Below are 27,367 nucleotides of genomic sequence, written 5' to 3' on the forward strand. Positions count from 1 at the left end.
AGAGGAGTACAGCAGTAGTTATAATAACAGAGAGTATGGAAATATTAACAGGCCTAAACTAGACAGTTTATTCATAAGACCTTTGACCTCTTAGTGTGACCTTGACCTTGAACCAAGCTGATTGTAACATATTGACACAGTCTCATTCTCAATATGGTGAACTTCAGACACAAAATATAGTCATAATCCTTTGACCATGAACAGAGCTGGTTGTAACATGCACACTGCCTCAATATGAAAAACATTTGTGGCAAGTTTTTTCAATTATTTCAAGAGGTTCATGAGAGAGGGGCAGACATGAAGTGTAGTCATATGACCTTTTACCTTTAAATGTGACCTTGAACTTAAACCAAGCTTGATGTAACATGCTCTCTGCACATCCTCTCAATATGGTGAACATCAGACATGAAATATAGTCATATTATAGTCTTATGACCTTTGACTTTTAAGAGTGACCTTGATCTTAAACCAAGCTAGTTTTTACATGCCCCCTAAACTGTTTGAACATTTCGTGGCAAGTTTATTTTATAACCAATTGGTTCAAGAGATATGAAGCAGACACCTTTTATAATGGACAGACTGATGGAATGACAAAAGGTCAACTTAAGCAAAAACAACTTTTTAACTCAATACTCTAGGTCAGCAATGCTGTATATAATTTAGTTCTGTACATGAGACAAGTGTTTAGCAGAAATGGCTCAAGAAACTGCTGAAACAAGAGCGGTCACAGACAGCTATATCCCTCGCCTCATGGGGGGCATTTTTTGTAACGAAAGCCAATCAATGGTAAGGGTAGTTTCTCAGGAACATAAGAAATGCGTAAAATTAAGGAAGGGCAATAACTTTCAAAAAAGGTCAAATTGCAAAAGCCTGACAATATGCGCTGCGTCACTATATAGTCATAAGCGTAAGAGGAGTTGCGAAGAAACCAATTTTAAATGTAAAATAAAGAAAGGGCAATAACTCTTTCAAAAATGGTCAAATCGCGAAATCCCACAATATTTGCTGCGTCACTATCTAGTCATCAATCTGTGAAAGTTTGGTAGAAATTGCATGAAAAACGTAAGAGGAGTTGTGAAGAAACCAATTTTAAATGTAAAAAAAGGGGCAATAACTCTTTCAAAAATGGCTAATTGCGAAAGCCCGACAATATGCGCTGCATCACTATATAGTCATTAATCTGTGAAAGTTTGGTAGAAATCGCATGAAAAACGTAGGAGTTGCGAAGAAACCAATTTTAAATGTAAAATAAGCAAAGGGCAATAACTCTTTCAAAAATGGTCAAATCGCTTATAAGCCAGACAATATGCGCTGCTTCACTATATGATCATCAATCTGTGAAAGTTTGGTAGAAATCGCATGTAAACCATTAAAGGAGTTGCGAAGAAACCAATTTTAAATGTAAAATAAGCAAAGGGCAATAACTCTTTCAAAAATGGTCAAATTGCAAAAGCCCGACAATATGCGCTGCGTCACTATATAGTCATCAATCTGTGAAAGTTTGGTAGAAATTGCATGAAAAACGTAAGAGGATTTGCGAAGAAACCAATTTTAAATGTAAAATAAGCAAAGTGCAATAGCTCTATTAAAAATGGTTGAATCGGGAAAGCCAGACAATATGCGCTGCTTCACTTTATGATCATCAATCTGTGAAAGTTTGGTAGAAATCGCATGAAAAACGTAAGAGGAGTTGCGAAGAAACCAATTTTTAATGCAAAATAAGCAAAGGACAATAACTCTTTCAAAAATGGTTGAATCGGGAAAGCCCAACAATATGCGCTGCTTCACTTTATGATCATCAATCTGTGAAAGTTTGGTAGAAATTGCATGAAAAACATAAAAGGAGTTGCGAAGAAACCAATTTTAAATGTAAAATAAGCAAAGGGCAATTACTCTTTCAAAAATGTTCAAATCAGGAAAGCCCGACAATATGCGCTGCTTCACTTTATGATCATCAATCTGTGAAAGTTTGGTAGAAATCGCATAAAAAACTTAAAGAGGAGTTGCGAAGAAACCAATTTTAAATGTAAAATAAGCAAAGGGCAATAACTCCTACAAAAATGGTTGAATCGCAAAAGCCCAACAATATGCGCTGCTTCACTTTATGATTATCAATCTGTGAAAGTTTGGTAGAAATCGCATGAGAAATGTAAGAGGAGATGCAAAGAAATGAATGTGGGACCGACGGACGGACGCACGCACGCACACATGCACGCATGCACGGCATCGCGCCTACCATTACTATATCCCCTTCGCCTTTTCAAGGCGGGGGATAAAAAAGTCGCAGAATAACCAGTTATGTTAAACTTTAATATTTGCAATTTAGAAGTTCGCAACTCAAATTTTCCCTGTCAAAAGGCTCCGCCATGTTTTTCAAAAATCTTATAAAAGTTCTAGAAGCTGTCCTCATTATTATGTCTATTTAGCGCTATTGGCTGTGTGAACATGTCTTTAAAGTTTCATGTCAATAGTTAGAAAGTTTTTCTAGTTTTAGCCAAGTTTTGACTTCACAACAATGCTGATGATGAAGTTTCAAAAACACTATAACTATGACAATACCTCAATATTTTTTCTTGGGATTGCAGACAAGCTTGTCAATGACATAACACACCTAAAAACTACTGCTTATAAGAGATTTTAACACAACAAAGGGAGCTAATGCTCTCACCTTGATCATAATTGCTTTGTAGTTTCTCTGTGACTTTCACCCGAGTTTCCGGGAATTCGAAAGCAAGTCCCAACTTCATCATTTTGTCATTTTCTTGGACCAACTTTATAATCTTAGTCTCTACTTTATTCCCCAGGGCTTCTGGTTTCTGAAAATAATTATTTCAAATATTTCATCAAATGAAAAATACTTTCTTTTCAATCTGCTAAAAATTCCTATTTTGAGCAAGTGTTTTTCAAATCAGTACAATGTATACTGTAAATAGTAGAACTCATTTTCACCACTGTTAAATAATCATGTAAAGTTATTGAGCTCATTATTTACAAAGTGTTTGTATCAGAGTAAAACATAAAAGTATATGGCCAAATACACAACTGATCCACGCCCATCATTATTGAATAACAAGGTGAAATTGGATGAAATTTCTCATTTTTTTTTTTTGAGATATGAGCCTAGATCATTTTAATAAACACGTCAGCTTATGGTATCAAACTGATCATTTTTTATTGATCTATACTATCAACCAATTTAAAATCAATCAATTACCATCAAACTTGTCCATAACTCTGTATAAAACTTTTGATTCTAACCTGATTTGTGGCTCGAAACTCTGTCACAGTCTTGTTGACATTTATGGACTTCAGTATTTCCACTATCAACTCTCCCGTGACGAAATTAGACTCTATGTTCAGTGAAGTAAGCGTTTTGTTTTCTTTCAATGCTTCACTAAGTCTCTGTAAATAGAACAACTTGTACATTTAAGTTAAAAATAAGAAAACATTTACAAAAATCAATCATAATCCCCTAGAACTCACTAGCCAGCCAGTGAAGTACCTTCAATTTCTGTAATTCAGAAAATATGGCTGTTAATCAGTTTAAATCCACCCAAACAGCTTCCAAACATTCATGTGAAATGTTCTCAACTAATACATTATCTCAACAACTCTGTCTGACATAACTGAAAAAAAAACAACCTCCGTCTGTCAAAGCACTGCTGGCGTTTTCTCTGTTTCTCACCACTAAATGGTCACAATAATGAACAATTATGTTAGCCAATCGGTATATTATAACTGAACAAATAAATTACCTTTGCGACTCTGTCTGTCATAGCAACACTCGCCATTTCAAGGGTTTCTAACTGTGTGTTTGTTTTGAGTCCGTCACACACAGCTTCCAAACGTTCATACGAAATATTCTAAAGAAAGAAAAGAATGTGAATGCTTTTGTGTAGTTTACTCAAAATACTTCAAATATGTTCGAAAATTTTACAAACAAAGACATTGTCAGAACAATAAATCCCATATTATGATTAAAATGTTGTATCACTGAAATTAATCATCAGGGAGTATATCTTGACTCGTTCTCAAGTAAAACCATGATTAACATTTTAGCTTTACAGAAAAGCCTTTGTTTAAATAATAAGAAAAAATCTTGCTTAATTTTTAGACTATGCATGGTGTGATGTATAAATGTTAAACAGGAAACTTTATGTCACATATTTTTGTAATAAATATGGTCGTTAATATGCTCCACTGAGTACCTTCGGACATTTGACTACAAAAATTTCTTAATCATGAAAAATTAACGAGGCATTTTCGGAATCTAAGCCAATGAAATTACTTTTAAATATTAAGTAGCATCATCCTTCCATAAGTCAAGGTAAATCTAAGTCAAAGAGTACCTACCTCATTAATATTCATGAAAAACAAGATTTTTTCAGTAAATTTACCCACAGGAATACAATGTAAAACCAACGATGGACATCATGTAACTCACTCAAATTAAGCATCTTCAAAGACATTTTTGGTTTAATGATCCTATGCCCCCTACCTTAATATTATTCAGATTCAGATGTTTAAGCGAAGAGTCGTTATCCTTGATGAGTCTTATGCTCTGTTCGACGTCTGTTGTATTTGGTGGCTCAAACGGGGCGACCTTCAGTTGTTCTGCTTTTGCCAAACCTGTAATACAGATGAAATACATTACATATATATCTATATATATATTCATTATACCTCACTTTTGTCTACAATGGTAAAATCCCATTACCCGAAAAAAGAGATATTTTGACTGTCAGAAATTTTTTCAACCTTTTTGACATGTGACCAAGCAAAATTCACATGTGACCGCAGTGATATTTTGAATGTCATATAAGGGCAAATAACAGCATCAATATTTGAGCTAAATTTGCCTCCCTTATACACATACAGCTGTCACATCACATCAATGTGTACAAAAAAACTTCAGACGAAAGGAACTGTCAGTTTAAGAAATTTTATCACAATTAACGGTGGAATTCTGTTCTAGATATAATTATTTTATTATGTTATATTTTGTTGACCTTGTTAAACCTGTTTAATTAAATTAATTAAGAAACATTTTTAAACCTTTTATGTACTTAATTGTGTTCGGTATATTAAAATAATACGCCTCAAGTGACATTCTGCCATGGGGTTGACAATATCAATGTCACACATGCTGCCATATGATATTTATAATATATATATATATATATATAGGACCTTAGGTATGGCTGTTGAATGCCAATGCATATTCTAATGAGATCATGTAGGTTAATAAATCATAAATCTTTACTAAATCTGTAAAATCTATTTGATAATTCACTATATCTAAGTATTATCTTCCAAGTTGTGCATGCCTTGACATTTTGACATTTGGCGCTATATGTTTGTTTATTGGATGACACCAGGTTCAGCAGGTTCAAGTTGAAAATAAAGTGGGAGAAAGGCTCAAAGCTTGGCCGGTGAACTATATGTATGTGGAGATGCATAAGTTTGTCTAATGATATTATAAAACTTCAAAACTATCCATTGACAGAACCAGTCTTTTAAGGTTGTAGGGCATAGCACTGACACACCAGGCAATCCTTCAACATCCTTCCTGAGATGAGTTGGCAATCAAACGTCAGTTGGCATTCAGATGTATAACAGTCTGCCATTACAATGTACGCTTGTATGAAGTCAGTTGGCATTCAGATGTATTACAGTCTGCCATTACAATGTACGCTTGTATGAAGTCAGTTGGCATTCAGATGTATTACAGTCTGCCATTACAATGTACGCTTGTATGAAGTCAGTTGGCATTCAGATGTATTACAGTCTGCCATTACAATGTAAGCTTGTATGAAGTCAGTTGGCATTCAGATGTATTACAGTCTGCCATTACAATGTATGCTTGTATGAAGTCAGTTGGCATTCAGATGTATTACAGTCTGCCATTACAATGTAAGCTTGTATAAAGTCAGTTGGCATTCAGATGTATAACAGTCTGCCATTACAATGTATGCTTGTATGAAGTCAGTTGGCATTCAGATGTATTACAGTCTGCCATTACAATGTATGCTTGTATGAAGTCAGTTGGCATTCAGATGTATTACAGTCTGCCATTACAATGTAAGCTTGTATGAAGTCAGTTGGCATTCAGATGTATAACAGTCTGCCATTACAATGTACGCTTGTATGAAGTCAGTTGGCATTCAGATGTATTACAGTCTGCCATTACAATGTACGCTTGTATGAAGTCAGTTGGCATTCAGATGTATTACAGTCTGCCATTACAATGTAAGCTTGTATGAAGTCAGTTGGCATTCAGATGTATAACAGTCTGCCATTACAATGTATGCTTTTACGAAGTCAGTTGGCATTCAGATGTATTACAGTCTGCCATTACAATGTATGCTTTTACGAAGTCAGTTGGCATTCAGATGTATTACAGTCTGCCATTACAATGTATGCTTTTACGAAGTCAGCTGGCATTCAGATGTATTACAGTCTGCCATTACAATGTATGCTTTTACGAAGTCAGCTGGCATTCAGATGTATAACAGTCCGCCATTACAATGTATGCTTGTACGAAGTCGGTTGGCATTCAGATGTATTACAGTCTGCCATTACAATGTATGCTTGTATGAAGTCAGCTGGCATTACAATGCATGCTTGTATGAAGTCAGTTGGCATTCAGATGTATTACAGTCCGCCATTACAATGCATGCTTGTACGAAGTCAGCTGGCATTCAGATGTATTACAGTCCGCCATTACAATGTATGCTTGTACGAAGTCAGCTGGCATTCAGATGTATTACAGTCCGCCATTACAATGTACGCTTGTACGAAGTCAGCTGGCATTCAGATGTATTACAGTCCGCCATTACAATGTATGCTTGTACGAAGTCAGTTGGCATTCAGATGTATAACAGTCTGCCATTACAATGTATGCTTGTATGAAGTCAGTTGGCATTCAGATGTATAACAGTCCGCCATTACAATGTATGCTTGTATGAAGTCGGCTGGCATTCAGATGTATAACAGTCCGCCATTACAATGTATGCTTGTACGAAGTCAGCTGGCATTCAGATGTATTACAGTCCGCCATTACAATGTATGCTTGTACGAAGTCAGCTGGCATTCAGATGTATTACAGTCTGCCATTACAATGTACGCTTGTACGAAGTCAGCTGGCATTCAGATGTATTACAGTCTGCCATTACAATGTATGCTTGTACGAAGTCGGTTGGCATTCAGATGTATTACAGTCTGCCATTACAATGTACGCTTGTACGAAGTCAGCTGGCATTCAGATGTATTACAGTCCGCCATTACAATGTATGCTTGTATGAAGTCAGTTGGCATTCAGATGTATTACAGTCCGCCATTACAATGCATGCTTGTACGAAGTCGGTTGGCATTCAGATGTATAACAGTCCGCCATTACAATGTATGCTTGTATGAAGTCAGTTGGCATTCAGATGTATAACAGTCTGCCATTACAATGTATGCTTGTATGAAGTCGGTTGGCATTCAGATGTATAACAGTCTGCCATTACAATGTATGCTTGTACGAAGTCGGTTGGCATTCAGATGTATAACAGTCCGCCATTACAATGTATGCTTGTACGAAGTCGGTTGGCATTCAGATGTATAACAGTCCGCCATTACAATGCATGCTTGTATGAAGTCAGTTGGCATTCAGATGTATAACAGTCTGCCATTACAATGTATGCTTGTATGAAGTCGGTTGGCATTCAGATGTATAACAGTCCGCCATTACAATGTATGCTTGTATGAAGTCGGTTGGCGTTCAGATGTATTACAGTCCGCCATTACAATGTATGCTTGTACGAAGTCAGTTGGCATTCAGATGTATTACAGTCCGCCATTACAATGTATGCTTGTATGAAGTCAGCTGGCATTCAGATGTATTACAGTCCGCCATTACAATGTATGCTTGTATGAAGTCAGTTGGCATTCAGATGTATTACAGTCTGCCATTACAATGTACGCTTCTATGAAGTCAGTTGGCATTCAGATGTATAACAGTCCGCCATTACAATGTATGCTTGTACGAAGTCAGTTGGCATTCAGATGTATAACAGTCCGCCATTACAATGTATGCTTGTACGAAGTCAGTTGGCATTCAGATGTATAACAGTCTGCCATTACAATGTATGCTTGTATGAAGTCAGTTGGCATTCAGATGTATAACAGTCCGCCATTACAATGTATGCTTGTATGAAGTCAGTTGGCATTCAGATGTATAACAGTCCGCCATTACAATGTATGCTTGTACGAAGTCAGTTGGCATTCAGATGTATAACAGTCTGCCATTACAATGTATGCTTGTACGAAGTCGGTTGGCATTCAGATGTATAACAGTCCGCCATTACAATGTATGCTTGTATGAAGTCAGTTGGCATTCAGATGTATAACAGTCCGCCATTACAATGTATGCTTGTACGAAGTCAGTTGGCATTCAGATGTATAACAGTCTGCCATTACAATGTATGCTTGTACGAAGTCAGTTGGCATTCAGATGTATAACAGTCCGCCATTACAATGTATGCTTGTATGAAGTCAGTTGGCATTCAGATGTATAACAGTCCGCCATTACAATGTATGCTTGTACGAAGTCAGTTGGCATTCAGATGTATAACAGTCTGCCATTACAATGTATGCTTGTACGAAGTCGGTTGGCATTCAGATGTATAACAGTCCGCCATTACAATGTATGCTTGTATGAAGTCAGTTGGCATTCAGATGTATAACAGTCCGCCATTACAGTGTATGCTTGTATGAAGTCAGTTGGCATTCAGATGTATTACAGTCCGCCATTACAATGTATGCTTGTATGAAGTCGGTTGGCATTCAGATGTATTACAGTCCGCCATTACAATGTATGCTTGTATGCTGTCAGTTGGCATTCAGATGTATAACAGTCCGCCATTACAATGTATGCTTGTATGAAGTCAGTTGGCATTCAGATGTATAACAGTCCGCCATTACAATGTATGCTTGTATGAAGTCGGTTGGCATTCAGATGTATTACAGTCCGCCATTACAATGTATGCTTGTATGAAGTCAGTTGGCATTCAGATGTATAACAGTCCGCCATTACAATGTATGCTTGTATGAAGTCGGTTGGCATTCAGATGTATTACAGTCTGCCATTACAATGTATGCTTGTATGAAGTCAGTTGGCATTCAGATGTATTAAAGTCCGCCATTACAATGTACGCTTCTATGAAGTCGGTTGGCATTCAGATGTATAACAGTCTGCCATTACAATGTACGCTTCTATGAAGTCGGTTGGCATTCAGATGTATAACAGTCCGCCATTACAATGTATGCTTGTATGAAGTCGGTTGGCATTCAGATGTATAACAGTCCGCCATTACAATGTATGCTTGTATGAAGTCAGTTGGCATTCAGATGTATAACAGTCCGCCATTACAATGTATGCTTGTATGAAGTCAGTTGGCATTCAGATGTATAACAGTCTGCCATTACAATGTATGCTTGTATGAAGTCAGTTGGCATTCAGATGTATTAAAGTCCGCCATTACAATGTACGCTTCTATGAAGTCGGTTGGCATTCAGATGTATAACAGTCTGCCATTACAATGTACGCTTCTATGAAGTCGGTTGGCATTCAGATGTATAACAGTCCGCCATTACAATGTATGCTTGTATGAAGTCGGTTGGCATTCAGATGTATAACAGTCCGCCATTACAATGTATGCTTGTATGAAGTCAGTTGGCATTCAGATGTATTACAGTCTGCCATTACAATGTATGCTTGTACGAAGTCAGTTGGCATTCAGATGTATAACAGTCCGCCATTACAATGTATGCTTGTATGAAGTCAGTTGGCATTCAGATGTATAACAGTCCGCCATTACAATGTATGCTGTCAGTTGGCATTCAGATGTATAACAGTCCGCCATTACAATGTATGCTTGTATGAAGTCGGTTGGCATTCAGATGTATAACAGTCCGCCATTACAATGTATGCTTGTATGAAGTCAGTTGGCATTCAGATGTATTACAGTCTGCCATTACAATGTATGCTTGTATGAAGTCGGTTGGCATTCAGATGTATAACAGTCCGCCATTACAATGTATGCTTGTATGAAGTCAGTTGGCATTCAGATGTATAACAGTCTGCCATTACAATGTATGCTTGTACGAAGTCAGTTGGCATTCAGATGTATTACAGTCCGCCATTACAATGTATGCTTGTATGAAGTCGGTTGGCATTCAGATGTATTACAGTCCGCCATTACAATGTATGCTTGTACGAAGTCAGTTGGCATTCAGATGTATAACAGTCTGCCATTACAATGTATGCTTGTATGAAGTCAGTTGGCATTCAGATGTATTACAGTCCGCCATTACAATGTATGCTTGTATGAAGTCGGTTGGCATTCAGATGTATTACAGTCCGCCATTACAATGTATGCTTGTACGAAGTCAGTTGGCATTCAGATGTATAACAGTCTGCCATTACAATGTATGCTTGTATGAAGTCAGTTGGCATTCAGATGTATTACAGTCTGCCATTACAATGTATGCTTGTACGAAGTCAGTTGGCATTCAGATGTATTACAGTCTGCCATTACAATGTATGCTTGTACGAAGTCAGTTGGCATTCAGATGTATTACAGTCTGCCATTACAATGTATGCTTGTATGAAGTCAGTTGGCATTCAGATGTATTACAGTCCGCCATTACAATGTACGCTTCTATGAAGTCAGTTGGCATTCAGATGTATAACAGTCTGCCATTACAATGTATGCTTGTATGAAGTCAGTTGGCATTCAGATGTATAACAGTCCGCCATTACAATGTATGCTTGTACGAAGTCAGTTGGCATTCAGATGTATTACAGTCTGCCATTACAATGTATGCTTGTATGAAGTCAGTTGGCATTCAGATGTATTACAGTCTGCCATTACAATGTATGCTTGTATGAAGTCAGTTGGCATTCAGATGTATAACAGTCCGCCATTACAATGTATGCTTGTATGAAGTCAGTTGGCATTCAGATGTATAACAGTCCGCCATTACAATGTATGCTTGTATGAAGTCAGTTGGCATTCAGATGTATAACAGTCTGCCATTACAATGTACGCTTGTATGAAGTCAGTTGGCATTCAGATGTATTACAGTCCGCCATTACAATGTATGCTTGTATGAAGTCAGTTGGCATTCAGATGTATAACAGTCTGCCATTACAATGTACGCTTCTATGAAGTCAGTTGGCATTCAGATGTATAACAGTCCGCCATTACAATGTATGCTTGTACGAAGTCGGTTGGCATTCAGATGTATAACAGTCCGCCATTACAATGTATGCTTGTACGAAGTCGGTTGGCATTCAGATGTATAACAGTCCGCCATTACAATGTATGCTTGTACGAAGTCGGTTGGCATTCAGATGTATAACAGTCCGCCATTACAATGTATGCTTGTACGAAGTCAGTTGGCATTCAGATGTATAACAGTCCGCCATTACAATGTATGCTTGTATGAAGTCAGCTGGCATTCAGATGTATTACAGTCCGCCATTACAATGTATGCTTGTATGAAGTCAGTTGGCATTCAGATGTATAACAGTCTGCCATTACAATGTACGCTTCTATGAAGTCAGTTGGCATTCAGATGTATAACAGTCCGCCATTACAATGTATGCTTGTACGAAGTCGGTTGGCATTCAGATGTATAACAGTCCGCCATTACAATGTATGCTTGTATGAAGTCAGCTGGCATTCAGATGTATTACAGTCCGCCATTACAATGTATGCTTGTATGAAGTCGGTTGGCATTCAGATGTATAACAGTCCGCCATTACAATGTATGCTTGTATGAAGTCAGTTGGCATTCAGATGTATAACAGTCCGCCATTACAATGTATGCTTGTATGAAGTCAGTTGGCATTCAGATGTATTACAGTCCGCCATTACAATGTATGCTTGTATGAAGTCAGTTGGCATTCAGATGTATAACAGTCTGCCATTACAATGTATGCTTGTATGAAGTCAGTTGGCATTCAGATGTATAACAGTCCGCCATTACAATGTATGCTTGTACGAAGTCAGTTGGCATTCAGATGTATAACAGTCTGCCATTACAATGTATGCTTGTATGAAGTCGGTTGGCATTCAGATGTATAACAGTCTGCCATTACAATGTATGCTTGTATGAAGTCAGCTGGCATTCAGATGTATAACAGTCCGCCATTACAATGTATGCTTGTATGAAGTCGGTTGGCATTCAGATGTATAACAGTCTGCCATTACAATGTATGCTTGTATGAAGTCGGTTGGCATTCAGATGTATAACAGTCTGCCATTACAATGTATGCTTGTATGAAGTCGGTTGGCATTCAGATGTATAACAGTCTGCCATTACAATGTATGCTTGTATGAAGTCGGTTGGCATTCAGATGTATAACAGTCCGCCATTACAATGTATGCTTGTACGAAGTCAGCTGGCATTCAGATGTATAACAGTCTGCCATTACAATGTATGCTTGTATGAAGTCAGTTGGCATTCAGATGTATAACAGTCCGCCATTACAATGTATGCTTGTACGAAGTCAGTTGGCATTCAGATGTATTACAGTCTGCCATTACAATGTATGCTTGTATGAAGTCAGTTGGCATTCAGATGTATAACAGTCCGCCATTACAATGTATGCTTGTATGAAGTCAGTTGGCATTCAGATGTATAACAGTCCGCCATTACAATGTATGCTTGTACGAAGTCAGTTGGCATTCAGATGTATAACAGTCCGCCATTACAATGTATGCTTGTACGAAGTCAGTTGGCATTCAGATGTATAACAGTCTGCCATTACAATGCATGCTTGTATGAAGTCAGTTGGCATTCAGATGTATAACAGTCCGCCATTACAATGTATGCTTGTATGAAGTCAGTTGGCATTCAGATGTATAACAGTCTGCCATTACAATGTATGCTTGTATGAAGTCAGTTGGCATTCAGATGTATAACAGTCCGCCATTACAATGTATGCTTGTATGAAGTCGGTTGGCATTCAGATGTATAACAGTCCGCCATTACAATGTATGCTTGTACGAAGTCGGTTGGCATTCAGATGTATTACAGTCTGCCATTACAATGTATGCTTGTATGAAGTCAGTTGGCATTCAGATGTATAACAGTCCGCCATTACAATGTATGCTTGTATGAAGTCAGTTGGCATTCAGATGTATAACAGTCCGCCATTACAATGTATGCTTGTATGAAGTCAGTTGGCATTCAGATGTATAACAGTCTGCCATTACAATGTATGCTTGTATGAAGTCAGTTGGCATTCAGATGTATTACAGTCCGCCATTACAATGTATGCTTGTATGAAGTCAGTTGGCATTCAGATGTATAACAGTCCGCCATTACAATGTATGCTTGTACGAAGTCAGTTGGCATTCAGATGTATTACAGTCTGCCATTACAATGTATGCTTGTATGAAGTCAGTTGGCATTCAGATGTATTACAGTCTGCCATTACAATGTATGCTTGTATGAAGTCAGTTGGCATTCAGATGTATTACAGTCTGCCATTACAATGTATGCTTGTATGAAGTCAGTTGGCATTCAGATGTATAACAGTCCGCCATTACAATGTATCCTTGTATGAAGTCAGTTGGCATTCAGATGTATAACAGTCTGCCATTACAATGTATGCTTGTATGAAGTCAGTTGGCATTCAGATGTATAACAGTCCGCCATTACAATGTATGCTTCTATGAAGTCGGTTGGCGTTCAGATGTATTACAGTCCGCCATTACAATGTATGCTTGTACGAAGTCAGTTGGCATTCAGATGTATTACAGTCTGCCATTACAATGTATGCTTGTACGAAGTCAGTTGGCATTCAGATGTATAACAGTCCGCCATTACAATGTATGCTTGTATGAAGTCAGTTGGCATTCAGATGTATAACAGTCCGCCATTACAATGTATGCTTGTATGAAGTCAGCTGGCATTCAGATGTATTACAGTCCGCCATTACAATGTATGCTTGTACGAAGTCAGTTGGCATTCAGATGTATAACAGTCTGCCATTACAATGTATGCTTGTATGAAGTCAGTTGGCATTCAGATGTATTACAGTCCGCCATTACAATGTATGCTTGTACGAAGTCAGCTGGCATTCAGATGTATTACAGTCCGCCATTACAATGTATGCTTGTACGAAGTCAGTTGGCATTCAGATGTATAACAGTCTGCCATTACAATGTATGCTTGTATGAAGTCAGTTGGCATTCAGATGAATAACAGTCCGCCATTACAATGTATGCTTGTATGAAGTCAGTTGGCATTCAGATGTATAACAGTCTGCCATTACAATGTATGCTTGTACGAAGTCGGTTGGCATTCAGATGTATTACAGTCCGCCATTACAATGTATGCTTGTATGAAGTCAGTTGGCATTCAGATGTATTACAGTCTGCCATTACAATGTATGCTTGTATGAAGTCAGTTGGCATTCAGATGTATAACAGTCTGCCATTACAATGTAAGCTTGTATGAAGTCAGTTGGCATTCAGATGTATAACAGTCTGCCATTACAATGTATGCTTGTATGAAGTCAGTTGGCATTCAGATGTATTACAGTCTGCCATTACAATGTATGCTTGTATGAAGTCAGTTGGCATTCAGATGTATTACAGTCTGCCATTACAATGTAAGCTTGTATGAAGTCAGTTGGCATTCAGATGTATAACAGTCTGCCATTACAATGTATGCTTGTACGAAGTCAGTTGGCATTCAGATGTATTACAGTCCGCCATTACAATGTATGCTTGTATGAAGTCAGTTGGCATTCAGATGTATTACAGTCTGCCATTACAATGTATGCTTGTATGAAGTCAGTTGGCATTCAGATGTATAACAGTCCGCCATTACAATGTATGCTTGTATGAAGTCAGTTGGCATTCAGATGTATAACAGTCTGCCATTACAATGTATGCTTGTATGAAGTCAGTTGGCATTCAGATGTATTACAGTCTGCCATTACAATGTAAGCTTGTATGAAGTCAGTTGGCATTCAGATGTATAACAGTCCGCCATTACAATGCATGCTTGTACGAAGTCAGTTGGCATTCAGATGTATAACAGTCTGCCATTACAATGTATGCTTGTATGAAGTCAGTTGGCATTCAGATGTATAACAGTCTGCCATTACAATGTATGCTTGTACGAAGTCAGTTGGCATTCAGATGTATTACAGTCCGCCATTACAATGTATGCTTGTATGAAGTCAGTTGGCATTCAGATGTATAACAGTCTGCCATTACAATGTATGCTTGTATGAAGTCAGTTGGCATTCAGATGTATAACAGTCTGCCATTACAATGTATGCTTGTATGAAGTCGGTTGGCATTCAGATGTATAACAGTCCGCCATTACAATGCATGCTTGTATGAAGTCAGTTGGCATTCAGATGTATAACAGTCTGCCATTACAATGTATGCTTGTATGAAGTCAGTTGGCATTCAGATGTATAACAGTCCGCCATTACAATGCATGCTTGTATGAAGTCAGTTGGCATTCAGATGTATTACAGTCTGCCATTACAATGTATGCTTGTATGAAGTCAGTTGGCATTCAGATGTATTACAGTCCGCCATTACAATGTATGCTTGTACGAAGTCAGTTGGCATTCAGATGTATAACAGTCTGCCATTACAATGTATGCTTGTATGAAGTCAGTTGGCATTCAGATGTATAACAGTCTGCCATTACAATGTATGCTTGTATGAAGTCAGTTGGCATTCAGATGTATTACAGTCTGCCATTACAATGTATGCTTGTACGAAGTCAGTTGGCATTCAGATGTATTACAGTCTGCCATTACAATGTATGCTTGTACGAAGTCAGTTGGCATTCAGATGTATTACAGTCTGCCATTACAATGTATGCTTGTATGAAGTCAGTTGGCATTCAGATGTATAACAGTCCGCCATTACAATGTATGCTTGTACGAAGTCAGTTGGCATTCAGATGTATTACAGTCTGCCATTACAATGTATGCTTGTACGAAGTCAGCTGGCATTCAGATGTATAACAGTCCGCCATTACAATGTACAGATGTATGAAGTCGTACACATTAAGCTTACCTGCAAAGCCCCCACTCTCCAGTTTCTCATTATTCTCCGAGGCATAAAACTGGGTCTGATTCAGCATCCCATGAAATCCCAACACAGCTGAAAAATGGTCAGTACATTATTTGGATGGTGTCTGTGAAAATGAGTCATCTTGAGGTATTTACATTCACATAAACAACAAATTCAAATGTTAACCTAGAGACGGGATAACAAACAAACTTATAACAATGTGTAAAATAAAATTAAATAAACCTTTTCAATAATATTTAAAATAAGTATGATTGTCTGGTGATGAGGCACAAAACTTCGCAAAAATGAAACATGCATTCTACTAATGTTCAAAATCACTGAATCAAAGCATGGTTACACCACATCAGACCATCTCTAGTTTTAGAAGGTGAGTGGTCTGTGATTAAAAAAACTTGTTTAACATGCTGGATGTACTTGATTTCCTAGATACACAGTGTTTACCTGCTAAATCGACAAGCTCATCCTCTGTAGCCTGTGTCAGAATGTCGTCCCACTCTGTATCTATGTCTTTTTCCTCCTGAGTCTTTGGCACTTCCTTAGCTTTCCAGGTCTTCTCTGAAATATCTGCCACATCTGAAGACCCTGGGTGAGCAAAGGTTAATGGTTAGTGGGGGGGGGGGGCGTGCACAAGATGCATTGGGAAACACAAAGCATGTTACCGGTAAATGCAACACAAAACATACAGTTTTTATGTAGTATAAATCATTTTGCAACTCAGAATTATTATTTTTTTTACATTAGTAGATGTGTGAGGTTTAGGATGCATAAGGGGACAAATCATGTAATATAGTCCAAATACCTGTAATTGTATGTCAGAAATGATTTGATGCATGGGGGACAATTCATGGAAGGCAATAACACAGTGCCAGGGGAAAAAATATATATTGGAGCCCTTGGAATGTACATTTAGTCCAAATAATAGTGTGTCAGGAAATGTTATGATGTCATGCAAGCTATGATATGGCAATGGCAGGTGGATTGGGTAAGTCCAAATAATTATCCTTCAAAATGGACATTTGCATTTGAAACATCTTGTTACTATGGAATAAAGAGAAACTAATGCGGATCCATATTAATGCATTTGAAAATGTTTTTGTTATTAAAGCAGATCAGTGTCATTTTCAACTGTTGCAAAGCATACTAAGTATACCTGTAAAACTGTTTAAAGTAGAGTGATGAAACTAGTCAAAATGGATATGTATAGCAAGTATTGTTTAATAATTTATTATCTAAAACACTTTAAGCTTTGTGTCCTAACACTCAAAATTGTAAAATGCTGAAAAACTAAACTATGCTGCATATCACACCAAGTTTATATAATGATTGCATCATCGTTTAAGGCATGCTAAATGTCAGATGTTTATTGACAAAGAGATCTGATGGAGAGAAAAGTCGGGGAAATACAAAGTGATTCATGTGAAATTATTCTGGACATTTTTCAAAGGGGTTGTGCTCTGGATTAAACATTATTTATCAACCATGTTTAACTTGTTAACACATAATTCAAGGGTTAAATACAAAAAGGCAGGCCTCAAAACAGACATAAACTTTTAATGTTAAACACAAGTCCGGTAAAATCTCATTCCACCATGTATTAATGATAAAAATAACTTAATGTTTAACAACCTTTCATTCCAAAAACATTGCATTCAACATCAACCTTTATTAATACAACTTATGATAACCATATAAATAAGTTGTCTAATTAAAGCTACCACAATCATGTCCATGCATTAGTTCTAGTTGTTGTGCCAAAACTCATCCCTTTCATGAACATATTATCAATATCTCGTCTACAATGGAAGTGACACATCATGCTCAATATTTACCAAAGGAAATGGTCAGGACCACCTAATAGTCCTGACTCTATTATCTTTAAAGTTTTCACAAAATTGAATCGATAAATCTCAGCTGAAAGGACACATGCTGTAAATATCTTAAGTATTCAATACAAAAGGTAAATAAAATATTTATCCTAATCTATTCAAACAGCTAGAGAAAGAGTTAAGTCATTTTCAATCATTCATTCCTACAGGTTTAATCTACAAAAATGCCTATTATTCCCCACTCCCTCTAATGTTTCATATCTTAGATATACAAATATCCGAACAGACCTCGAAATGACAGTTTTTTTCAATTAAAAAATAATTTAAACTGACACTCAACAACCAACAGGAGTGCTGAAGATTGAATGCCAACACTTGTCTGGTATTTTTATTGGTCGAAAAAAGGCTCATAACTCAACATTCATTCAAGTCAGAGTAAACAGCCTTGCTGTGCAAGTGTGTAATGTCTCTGACAACATGTGTAGTAAGTTAATTTCAACAATTTCTACGAAAATGACGAAAACGCCAACTCTATACCTTCATTTTTTTCTTCTTTAAAAACCCCAAAAAAGTAAAAAAAATGGATAGCATATTTGTGTTTCTCTTACCCGGAGCTTTCTTCACATACTGCTTGATGTTCTCCCAGTCCTTTTCGTCCTTAGCCTTCTTCTCTAGAAAGGCGAGCAGCTTTTTACGGCTGAATGGACCGGTAGGATCCTTAGTTGTCTGAGAGCGCATTCGTTCTGACGGGGGCAAGAAGGAATTCTAAAATGTACAAAGTAACATAGTATCATAAGATGTTGTGAATGAAAACTGAAAATATATATATATATATTATGTTGGTTTCAACATTACTTAGTCTTGCGAACGAGACCAAATTATTTTTATTGATCGATTTTCAGAGATTGAAATCAACCGATAACAACACCATCAACACCAAGGCTATGACAACACCTTGAATTACTCATATGTCTTTGAAAAGCATACAAGTTAAAAGAAGAGAAAACTTCAACGTACATCAGGATCAAAGTCACCGTTAAGCTCATCCAGTTCTTCTTGTGTGAGTTGAGCAAGTAATTCATCAATATTGTCCAGGTCAATATCGGGCACATCTTCTGATTTCTGACCTGTCAGTTTTAGAAATTCTGCCGAGTCTGTCATGTTTACTGGATGCTAGGTGGGTGTCTTCTGATGTTGTATGTCTCAGGATCTGAAAATAAGGATATTGCCTTTGTTTACCTTGGAATAAATGATAAAAAATTCAGGCTCTTCAGTCTGAACATAATCTAGAGATTGCATCATCAGTTAATCTTGTAATATAACCAGGTGGGATTTATAAATATATCAGGTCAATTGGAAGGTGTCACGAATGAGGTGGGTCCTGGAGGGTTGTCGCCTCACAGCTTGGTTTTGGACATGTATTTCTCAGTCTATATTTAAAATGCCATGTGCAATTGACTGTATGTTTACCTGCAACTTCAATCCAGCTTTGTTTGAGTGTATTTTTATCTAATTATCATTGTTAAATTGAACATCATTTTAGTTTTTTATACATCACAACCAAACGAAAATATGTATGTTTGTCAACTTTCTAATTGTTAACTGTAATGTCCTCAATAATTCATTGACTGTTTTCTTCTTCTGTGGCAAAAAAACTAGACAACAGGAAATGCCCCCACGTAAAGGGCCTGTAACACACTACCTCGCCAGGACTAAACAGGAGCACACAATTTACAATGGCAAGGGCTCCGTCGAGAAAGTATTTGAAAACTCTCAACTGACTGTAACAATACCCATGTACACTGTAGTACCAGCACAAGAGCTGATGTTCTACCGAAATACAAGTTTTCTGTCACCGATGTTATACAGAGGTGCCGTCGTTGTTCTACCGATGTGCCTACCAGAGTAATACTGTTGAGCTGCCATTGTACTATATAAGAACAGGCTAAGAGAGGTAAAACATTGTAAGTACATCGGCAGGACTATGGTAGTTCATCTGTACTAGTATGGTACACACTGAGGCCACCAGAGAGCTGAGAATCCATTACGGGACCCTACCAGTGCTCTATCGACATAAACGAAGCCAAACTGGTGTGCTGCTGTTATACTGCAGTGTAATCTCATCAGGCTCACTCCAGTATGTTCAAAAATTAATACTATCATCCGCCATGCCTGTTTTTCGTCTATGATCTGACAATTTGTCCTGACGGTGTACTCAGTGACATGATACTCTTAAGCTGCCATTCTGTACCCATCCCAGAATTTTTTTGCTACTGTACAGGCCCTTAAGACAGTAGACTATATAGCAAGTTTTCAATACCAAATAAATTAAATGAGTAAAAAAATGTTAGCGGCAGCTCCTACGTACATGTTTATCAATAAAGGATGTGAATACACAAAACAGATAATGAATCTGTTAGGAAAACATAAAAACCATCTTCTACATGTGAAATATAACTGCTGATGCTCACACAAATTCAAAAAGAATTATTGCAATCTTAAAGATTAAAACAAACAAGTCTTCTCTATGAATATTATAAATAAATAATAAGTATAATCTTGCCTGTTACAAATCCTTTGAAATCCTTTACACACACTAAAGCAATATGAAGAGCAATGTAAATGTACGGTGATAGTTACATGTATGTAATTAATTACCCACCCAAGTAGCCTAATTATGACCTACTAATCACCAACACCATCTAACATGTACCGCTTATAATACAACATGTAAAATATACACATCAAGTAACACAAATAGTGCTGTAAACTTAAATATTCATGTAATTTTCCAAAGTAACAAGTTCTGTTATAAAATAGCCTGAGTCTACAAACATAAGTACTGGCAGAAATAAAATCAAGTAGCACTTTTGGATTTATGTTTTTAAACCTTAGTAGAAAGACAAGTCCAGTTAATTAAAACAACCTTTGACTCATTGAGGGCAGGTCCTCAGGTATTTAGTAAATTTCTACATTAATATTGTAAGTGATACATGTTACATATCAGCCAGGAATGTCCATTAATGATTACAGTGATTCACATTAAGTGTTTCACATGTTGGTCTAGCCCAGAGTATCATGTATGTTCACCAACACCCTCCCCCCCCTCAGTTTTCATGCAAATTTTATTTACCAACATATTTAACCAACATTATAACACAGGCCATCCCTGTATTAGCACCTTGAATGTCGCCTCTATTTGAGCTACAATGTGTAACTTTATTTTACCAATTATTTATTATATAAAGTCCAAAAGAAACACACACATATATATAAGGCTATATGATAATGTAATACTAATGAAACTCATTTATTTTAAAAGAGTGCCTGCAACATAATAATAAAATGCAAACGTAACATTATTATAATAAACTAACTATAACAAACATCATAATCATAGTTCACACTATAACCAGCTTAAGTTTATTGTTAAAACTTAAGTGAATCCTCTTACAGAGGCTCTTACTTTCTTGATTTTAACAGGTGAATCTTAACAAACTGTGGAAATAGTCGTAAAGGATACAGCATTATTTTGAAATGGTCTTGGCAAGCTGTGATGAATCGTGAATAGCCAGTTACACTGTTTAAAAATGTCATGGTCCTGCTCCATGATTTTCATAGGACAATCTTAGTGCAAACGTAATCAGGGATGATTGACCTGGCAGCTAAAGGGCTGAATATATTTCGGTAAGGGGTTTGGGGAGGGGGTGCTTCAGGCCCCCAATAGGGGTCATTGGGGAAGAAGCTCTTGGCAACAGAAGCAAAACGGGCTTATTAGATAGTACTTTTGTTGGCTCTACTGGCTTCAAATTTGAAGCAATCTTCCTATGATTTAATACCGAGACGCGATGAATCTCCAACAGATAACTGTTAAGATGTTTTTAGTTGATTTCATTTATTTCATTAGAGATTTACACCCTCAAACAATTTATGTATGGAAGAATTGGTGTATACATGACATTACTGATGATGAGCAAAAAAAGTCACGTGACCACAAATGCAAACGCCAGTAGTATTTTGGCTCGATTGATCGTCAATCAAGGTAAGTTTCTTATCGATATTTTTGTTATACGCGAGAGTTCGTTCAAATGACATAGCGCAAAAAAGAATGCATTGTTTTGTCTTTTGATCGGTGTATTGGTCATCATTCATGTGTGCATAGTTTCCGAGAATGTTTTTTTTATGTTTTTGCTCATCCCCGGTGATGACATTGTCCATAATTAAACAAACTTTACCACATTGTTTTATCTGTTTTGTTTACATTTTTAGGCAAAATTGGAACTCCCAATTTCTTCTGACATGTGGTGAGAAAAAAAGACATTTGCATTTGTTCTGATTAATTACGATATATAGGCCACTAAAATCAGGGCTAAAATCTGACAGAAAGAAATAGGAAGACAGCACTGCATTAAAGGAGTGGAGAGAAAAATGCTTTAAAAATCCAAACAAATCAAGGGTACCCTAAGTAGATGCTCATCTGTTTAACAATCATTATCAAGGGGCATAACTCACAATTAGGTCAGGCCAGAGATTATTATTTAAGCCATATCATTGGGCCTTGATAAGCATTTGCATATTTGTTTAATGTTAATGTTAATTTGTTTGCAACTTGTGTGTAACACCATTCATTTAAATGCACGGTTTATGGTTTGGGATTATGGCCAATATGTTAAGTAATAACATCATTACTCCATGCTGCTGCCTTCAGTAAACAAAGGCTTCACTTGTTTCTTTGACAAACTTAATGTTTTGAGAATAAAACTCATTCCTTAATGCAAATGTTTTCATTATGAATACAACTGAGTGTCAATATAATATAATATTACTTTTCGTTTCAATCTTTAATACAGAAAAATATTCTCAAAAAGTATACAGTCAAACCTGTACTAAGTGGCCACCCTTGGGAAATGATCAAAGTGGCTGCTTAAGACAGGTGGCCACTTAATCCAGGTTTAACATTTCGCCACTTTAGCTTTATTCAGAGATGGAGTATGTATCTTAACCACCACCTCACACCACAATCAGTAACATTTGTATCAATATAATTAAAGAAGGTTGAATACAAATACATTTGTATAGATAAAATAGCTTTATTCAAATTTATGAATAAAATACATTAGATAAATGTTGATACAAGGCATAAACAAAACACTACAGCCGTTTTCTAATAACTTTATACAATCGACACGTTCTTTTAGAGTCAAACACTTTCGATTAGTCTTATTTTCAGCCATAATCAAAGTTAAAAAAATATCAAGAACAATGCATTGTAAATATCCGTTCGTAGAAATATAAATCCGTGCCCTTTGAAAAATAATATTGAAGTGAACAAATATCGTAACTCATTTCACGCCTTCGAATGACAATGCAAACTGTGAATTCATAATAACCGGTGTTTTGTCGGAATTTTTTAATTAACTTCGTAATTATTTAATTATCTTATTAATTGTGTCAATTCTGATGCAAACATTCGCACACGTGTAATAAACATGATTTTCTCGATGAGTAAACACGCATGGCAATCGTGTCATGCAATATTCATTTTCATTGGATGACGGAGATACCCGAGGCCGTCGTTCTTTTCCGAAACTTCTATACGCAATTAAAGCTGTGTATTGGAAAATTTATACGCGGAAGTGTCAGTGACAAGGGATTAGTGGCCGCTAATTAGTGTTTATATGGCTTCATGGGGACAAAAATTAGTGGCCGTGTTAGACAGTTGGCCGCTTAATGCACGTACATTATATAGTAAAAACGTACAGGGGGAATTTGGAGTGGCCCGTTAAGGCAGGTGGCCATTTAAAGCAGGTGACCGTTCAACCAGGTTTGACTGTATTGACAAAAAAATATTATTTAAGGGGTATATTGACAGTGGTATATAGACAGGCATATATTTATGTAGTACAATATTATACCTCTGTACATAACAAAGTTTGATAGTTCATACATACAATATTGTGGAATATCCATTAAGCTAGTCACATAACAACAAAAGCATAATCAAGAATTGACTTTACCCTAGCACAAATATCAGCAAATATTGATAATATAATGCCTCTAATAAAAGTTTACTAATCCGTTTATAATTGTATCTCAAAAGTTGAAAACACAATGTCTCCAAACGAACAGTTGTATGTAATCTATTATGTACACATGTGTATATCTATACTATACTTGATGTTTATTACCAGGTAATAGCTAAGCTATATTAAGATGGCATGTTCTGGAAATAACAGGTACAGCTAGTGTATTGGCAGTCAGCTTTTGAATAAGAAACTATCAGGGTATGGAGCGGACAAAATGAATTTGGTTAAAAGTGAATTTGGCTAAATTTCGACATTTCAAGTGCCATAAATGTATATCTTGAGTAATAATTGTGATGCCTCAGCCAGAGACATTGTATCTTTGGTAAATATTGGATAACAAATATCCATACTTGTTAGAGAGCAGACATTATGATCCCAATATCATATGTCTGCCATACCATACAGGCCATATAAACATAAAACAATGTTGGATGAATGGAAACTGCTATAGATCTCTGCAATATGTTTATTAATTGATGTCAAGGGTGGTTGACTGTGCCCCTTAACAGGCCTGATAATTGCCCTGGTCCAGATTGATGATCAGACTAGTCCCTTGTCATTTTATGCTTTATTTGTACCCACCAAATAACTAGAGAATAAACAATAACCAGTCTACAAATAAACCATAAATCTGAGACTACCAGTATTTGACCTCAAGCCAGCACTCATATGTGAAGAATCTGGATTGAATACAGCACCAAAATGAGGTGTCTAACTACAGCATAGTGTTGGATAATCAGACAAAATTCATAAAATGATAATCAGTAATGGAATCAAAATGGACAACCACAATTGATCATCCAATTAAAAATAATCAAAAGTGTATTTCCTGACTAAATATTTGTACAAATATAACAATTATGTTTACTTATAAAGCATCTTCTACGTCTTCTATAATTGGGTCAACATATTGATATTCATCTGACCATTTAGAAACAAGGATTGACACTTTCGCTGCTGAACTATAGCACCAATTTGGACTTCTGATTCGAGCTGCATTGCCCAATAGAGGGGCTGACATAATACAAATGAAATAATTATGAATATAAAATGCCCAAAATAATTGTTGGGTGTTTTTTTAAAGGGACTTGCTCACGCTTATGGACCGAAACTAAGTTTTCCTGGTAAGGCAATTCCTTTTTTATCTTTGGTTTATAAAAAAATTTGGAAAAAATGTCCACGGTAGGTTGAAAAAAAAGGAAAAAAGTAACAAAACATACTCTTAAAGGGTGAAAATCAGAGAACAACATTGAATATTTATATCATTTACTTGACATTTTAAATTCTTAAACTGTTTTAATTAATGCATATGTTAATACACTCAAAGTAAAGTTCTAATAAAACACCGTTTAAATCTTACATACCGTGCATATAAAACATCAATGAAATTGACTATAAAACATGTATACGTACATGTATAAACTACATTTTTTATCAAAGATACATTGAATATCACTCAGCAAGACATTTGTTTAGCTTTAAGGGTATGCTAAAGCAAAAGTGAATGCAGAACACTTAAAAACTGACCAAGAAAAAGAGATGGCGCATTTTACACATTAAAATACACAGAAATTGCACTGTATTAATCAATACATTACATTTTCTAAACATTGTCTCAGCTTTTTCAATATTGGAAAATGTCCATATTAAAAGTGAAATAATTACCAATTTTGTAAACAAGGAAGTAACATTTTATGAAGACATTTGAGCTTTAATATTGTGAAAACTAAAGCAATTCCTGAAAAACTAAAAACCAAACTAGACCTAGATTTGAGTTTTAACAGAAATACACAAACTTTTATAACATGACTTATAATATTCAGAGAATCTCTGCCCATACAGAAGTCTGAATTCTGTTAGTTATGCAATTGAAAATTGAGGTCTTCAAAGATGATACCTAAATAAGTGAATATCAACATATGCTGATTAGGGTTCCAGCTGTCATTATCTTATTTGCCACACTTTATTTCCTAATAAAAAAGTGCAATTTACAAACCATGAGCGGTTCCCTTTCAAGTCTTCTAAACTCCTTTCTTTAAAAGAATTGTTATTAGAACACCATTTTCTTGACAATTTATGACAAATACCGGTACTTAACTCATGTTTCCATTCGAGGGGTGAATGCGAAAAGGTTCTAAGTGGCATTAAATAAAGAAGCAGATAGAACCTTTTCGCTTTCACCCCTCGCATTGCAACAACAGCTTTTTTTTCTTACTTATTTCAACTGTCTTCATAGTGTCTGTTTCAAACATCCTGATTGTTTTAAAATACTTAAATGAATCACCAAGCTTTTCTTCATCTATATTCATTAGAGATTTTGTTAGAAAAAAAACAACATGAATATAAGCTTTATTTGGAATATTGATACGCTAGTTTTGCATATCATTTCAATAATGTACTTTAGTTATTAACATCATGATTGTGTGATGGCAGTAAATGCGCAACAGCATGGTATTATTTGTAAACATGTATATTTTGCAGTTTTAGAGATATCATCATGAAATTGTTAGTATTGTTTCCCGAAATATCCTTGTACTGAAATACCAGGATTTTTATCCATTCCCCAGTGTACTGGCTAGGGATGAACATTCCCTGTATAAATTTAAAATAAAAAATGACAGTTATTGGGAAAAATGTAGACTAGATTGTTTTGTTGCATACAATTTCTTACAAGATACATACCAAATACAGTGCATATACAGTGCATTTCAGTTAAATGCTTCATATAACTTTTTATGGCTTGTTTTAATAAAACTATTGTGAAAGCTTGCAACGACATGCTTAATCCTGGCACATGACATGTCATAAAACCTGTCACTTGTGGCCGTGTTCCAACCTTGGGTCAACTGTAATGGCATGCCACGGCATATGAGTATTATTTTTTTGAAGGATTAAGGCGCATTTAAAGAACAGAATACCAGTCTCATCAAAATGCCAAACTTTCAGATACAACTTTCATGTGCAATTGACGGAATTTTATACCCATGAGTCTGGCACCTAGACATTACAGGGCAGTCTAAAACATAAGTGATATTTAATGCATCTCAGACTGTAAGAATAAACACCAGTTTTCTCCGAACCACTTTCATATTTTATACAACAACAACAAATCAGAAGCCACCATATTTGTTTTTTCTTATGATTTTTTAATGGATCCAGGGTTCGAATTTAACTTTGAGGAGTTTAAAGCAACTCGCAAAACAAAAAAATCAACTTGCAATTTTATTATTTGCTTTTTTCCCTTATAATATTGTCTTATTACAGTAGAAATTTACACCTAAGACATATTATAAATATTAAAAAGTATCAATCTTGAGTGGGTTGACTA

At 36.2% G+C, this 27,367-nt stretch overlaps 1 protein-coding gene across 4 annotated transcripts in view; it reads right to left on the reverse strand.

Annotated features, from left to right (window-relative positions):
• Positions 1-27,367, reverse strand: part of LOC128222123 (tropomodulin-like) — a 33,649-nt gene that overhangs the window by 3,511 nt on the left and 2,771 nt on the right. The window contains exons 1-9 of one of the 4 annotated variants that reach the window (XM_052930986.1): positions 26,036-26,137; positions 18,971-19,163; positions 18,562-18,718; positions 16,569-16,709; positions 16,110-16,196; positions 4,499-4,629; positions 3,756-3,863; positions 3,259-3,402; positions 2,669-2,816 (exon numbers count right to left, since the gene is read on the reverse strand). In XM_052930986.1, the coding sequence (XP_052786946.1) occupies positions 2,669-2,816; positions 3,259-3,402; positions 3,756-3,863; positions 4,499-4,629; positions 16,110-16,196; positions 16,569-16,709; positions 18,562-18,718; positions 18,971-19,114 (1,060 nt within the window). In that variant the 5' untranslated portion in view covers positions 19,115-19,163; positions 26,036-26,137. Of the gene's footprint in view, positions 1-2,668; positions 2,817-3,258; positions 3,403-3,755; positions 3,864-4,498; positions 4,630-16,109; positions 16,197-16,568; positions 16,710-18,561; positions 18,719-18,970; positions 19,164-23,970; positions 24,086-26,035; positions 26,138-27,367 lie in introns of those variants that run through there. The other 3 variants (XM_052930987.1, XM_052930988.1, XM_052930985.1) reach the window with 3 other exon arrangements.

The sequence above is a fragment of the Mya arenaria genome, chromosome 16 (assembly GCF_026914265.1).
Source record: "Mya arenaria isolate MELC-2E11 chromosome 16, ASM2691426v1".
Taxonomy (NCBI): domain Eukaryota; kingdom Metazoa; phylum Mollusca; class Bivalvia; order Myida; family Myidae; genus Mya; species Mya arenaria.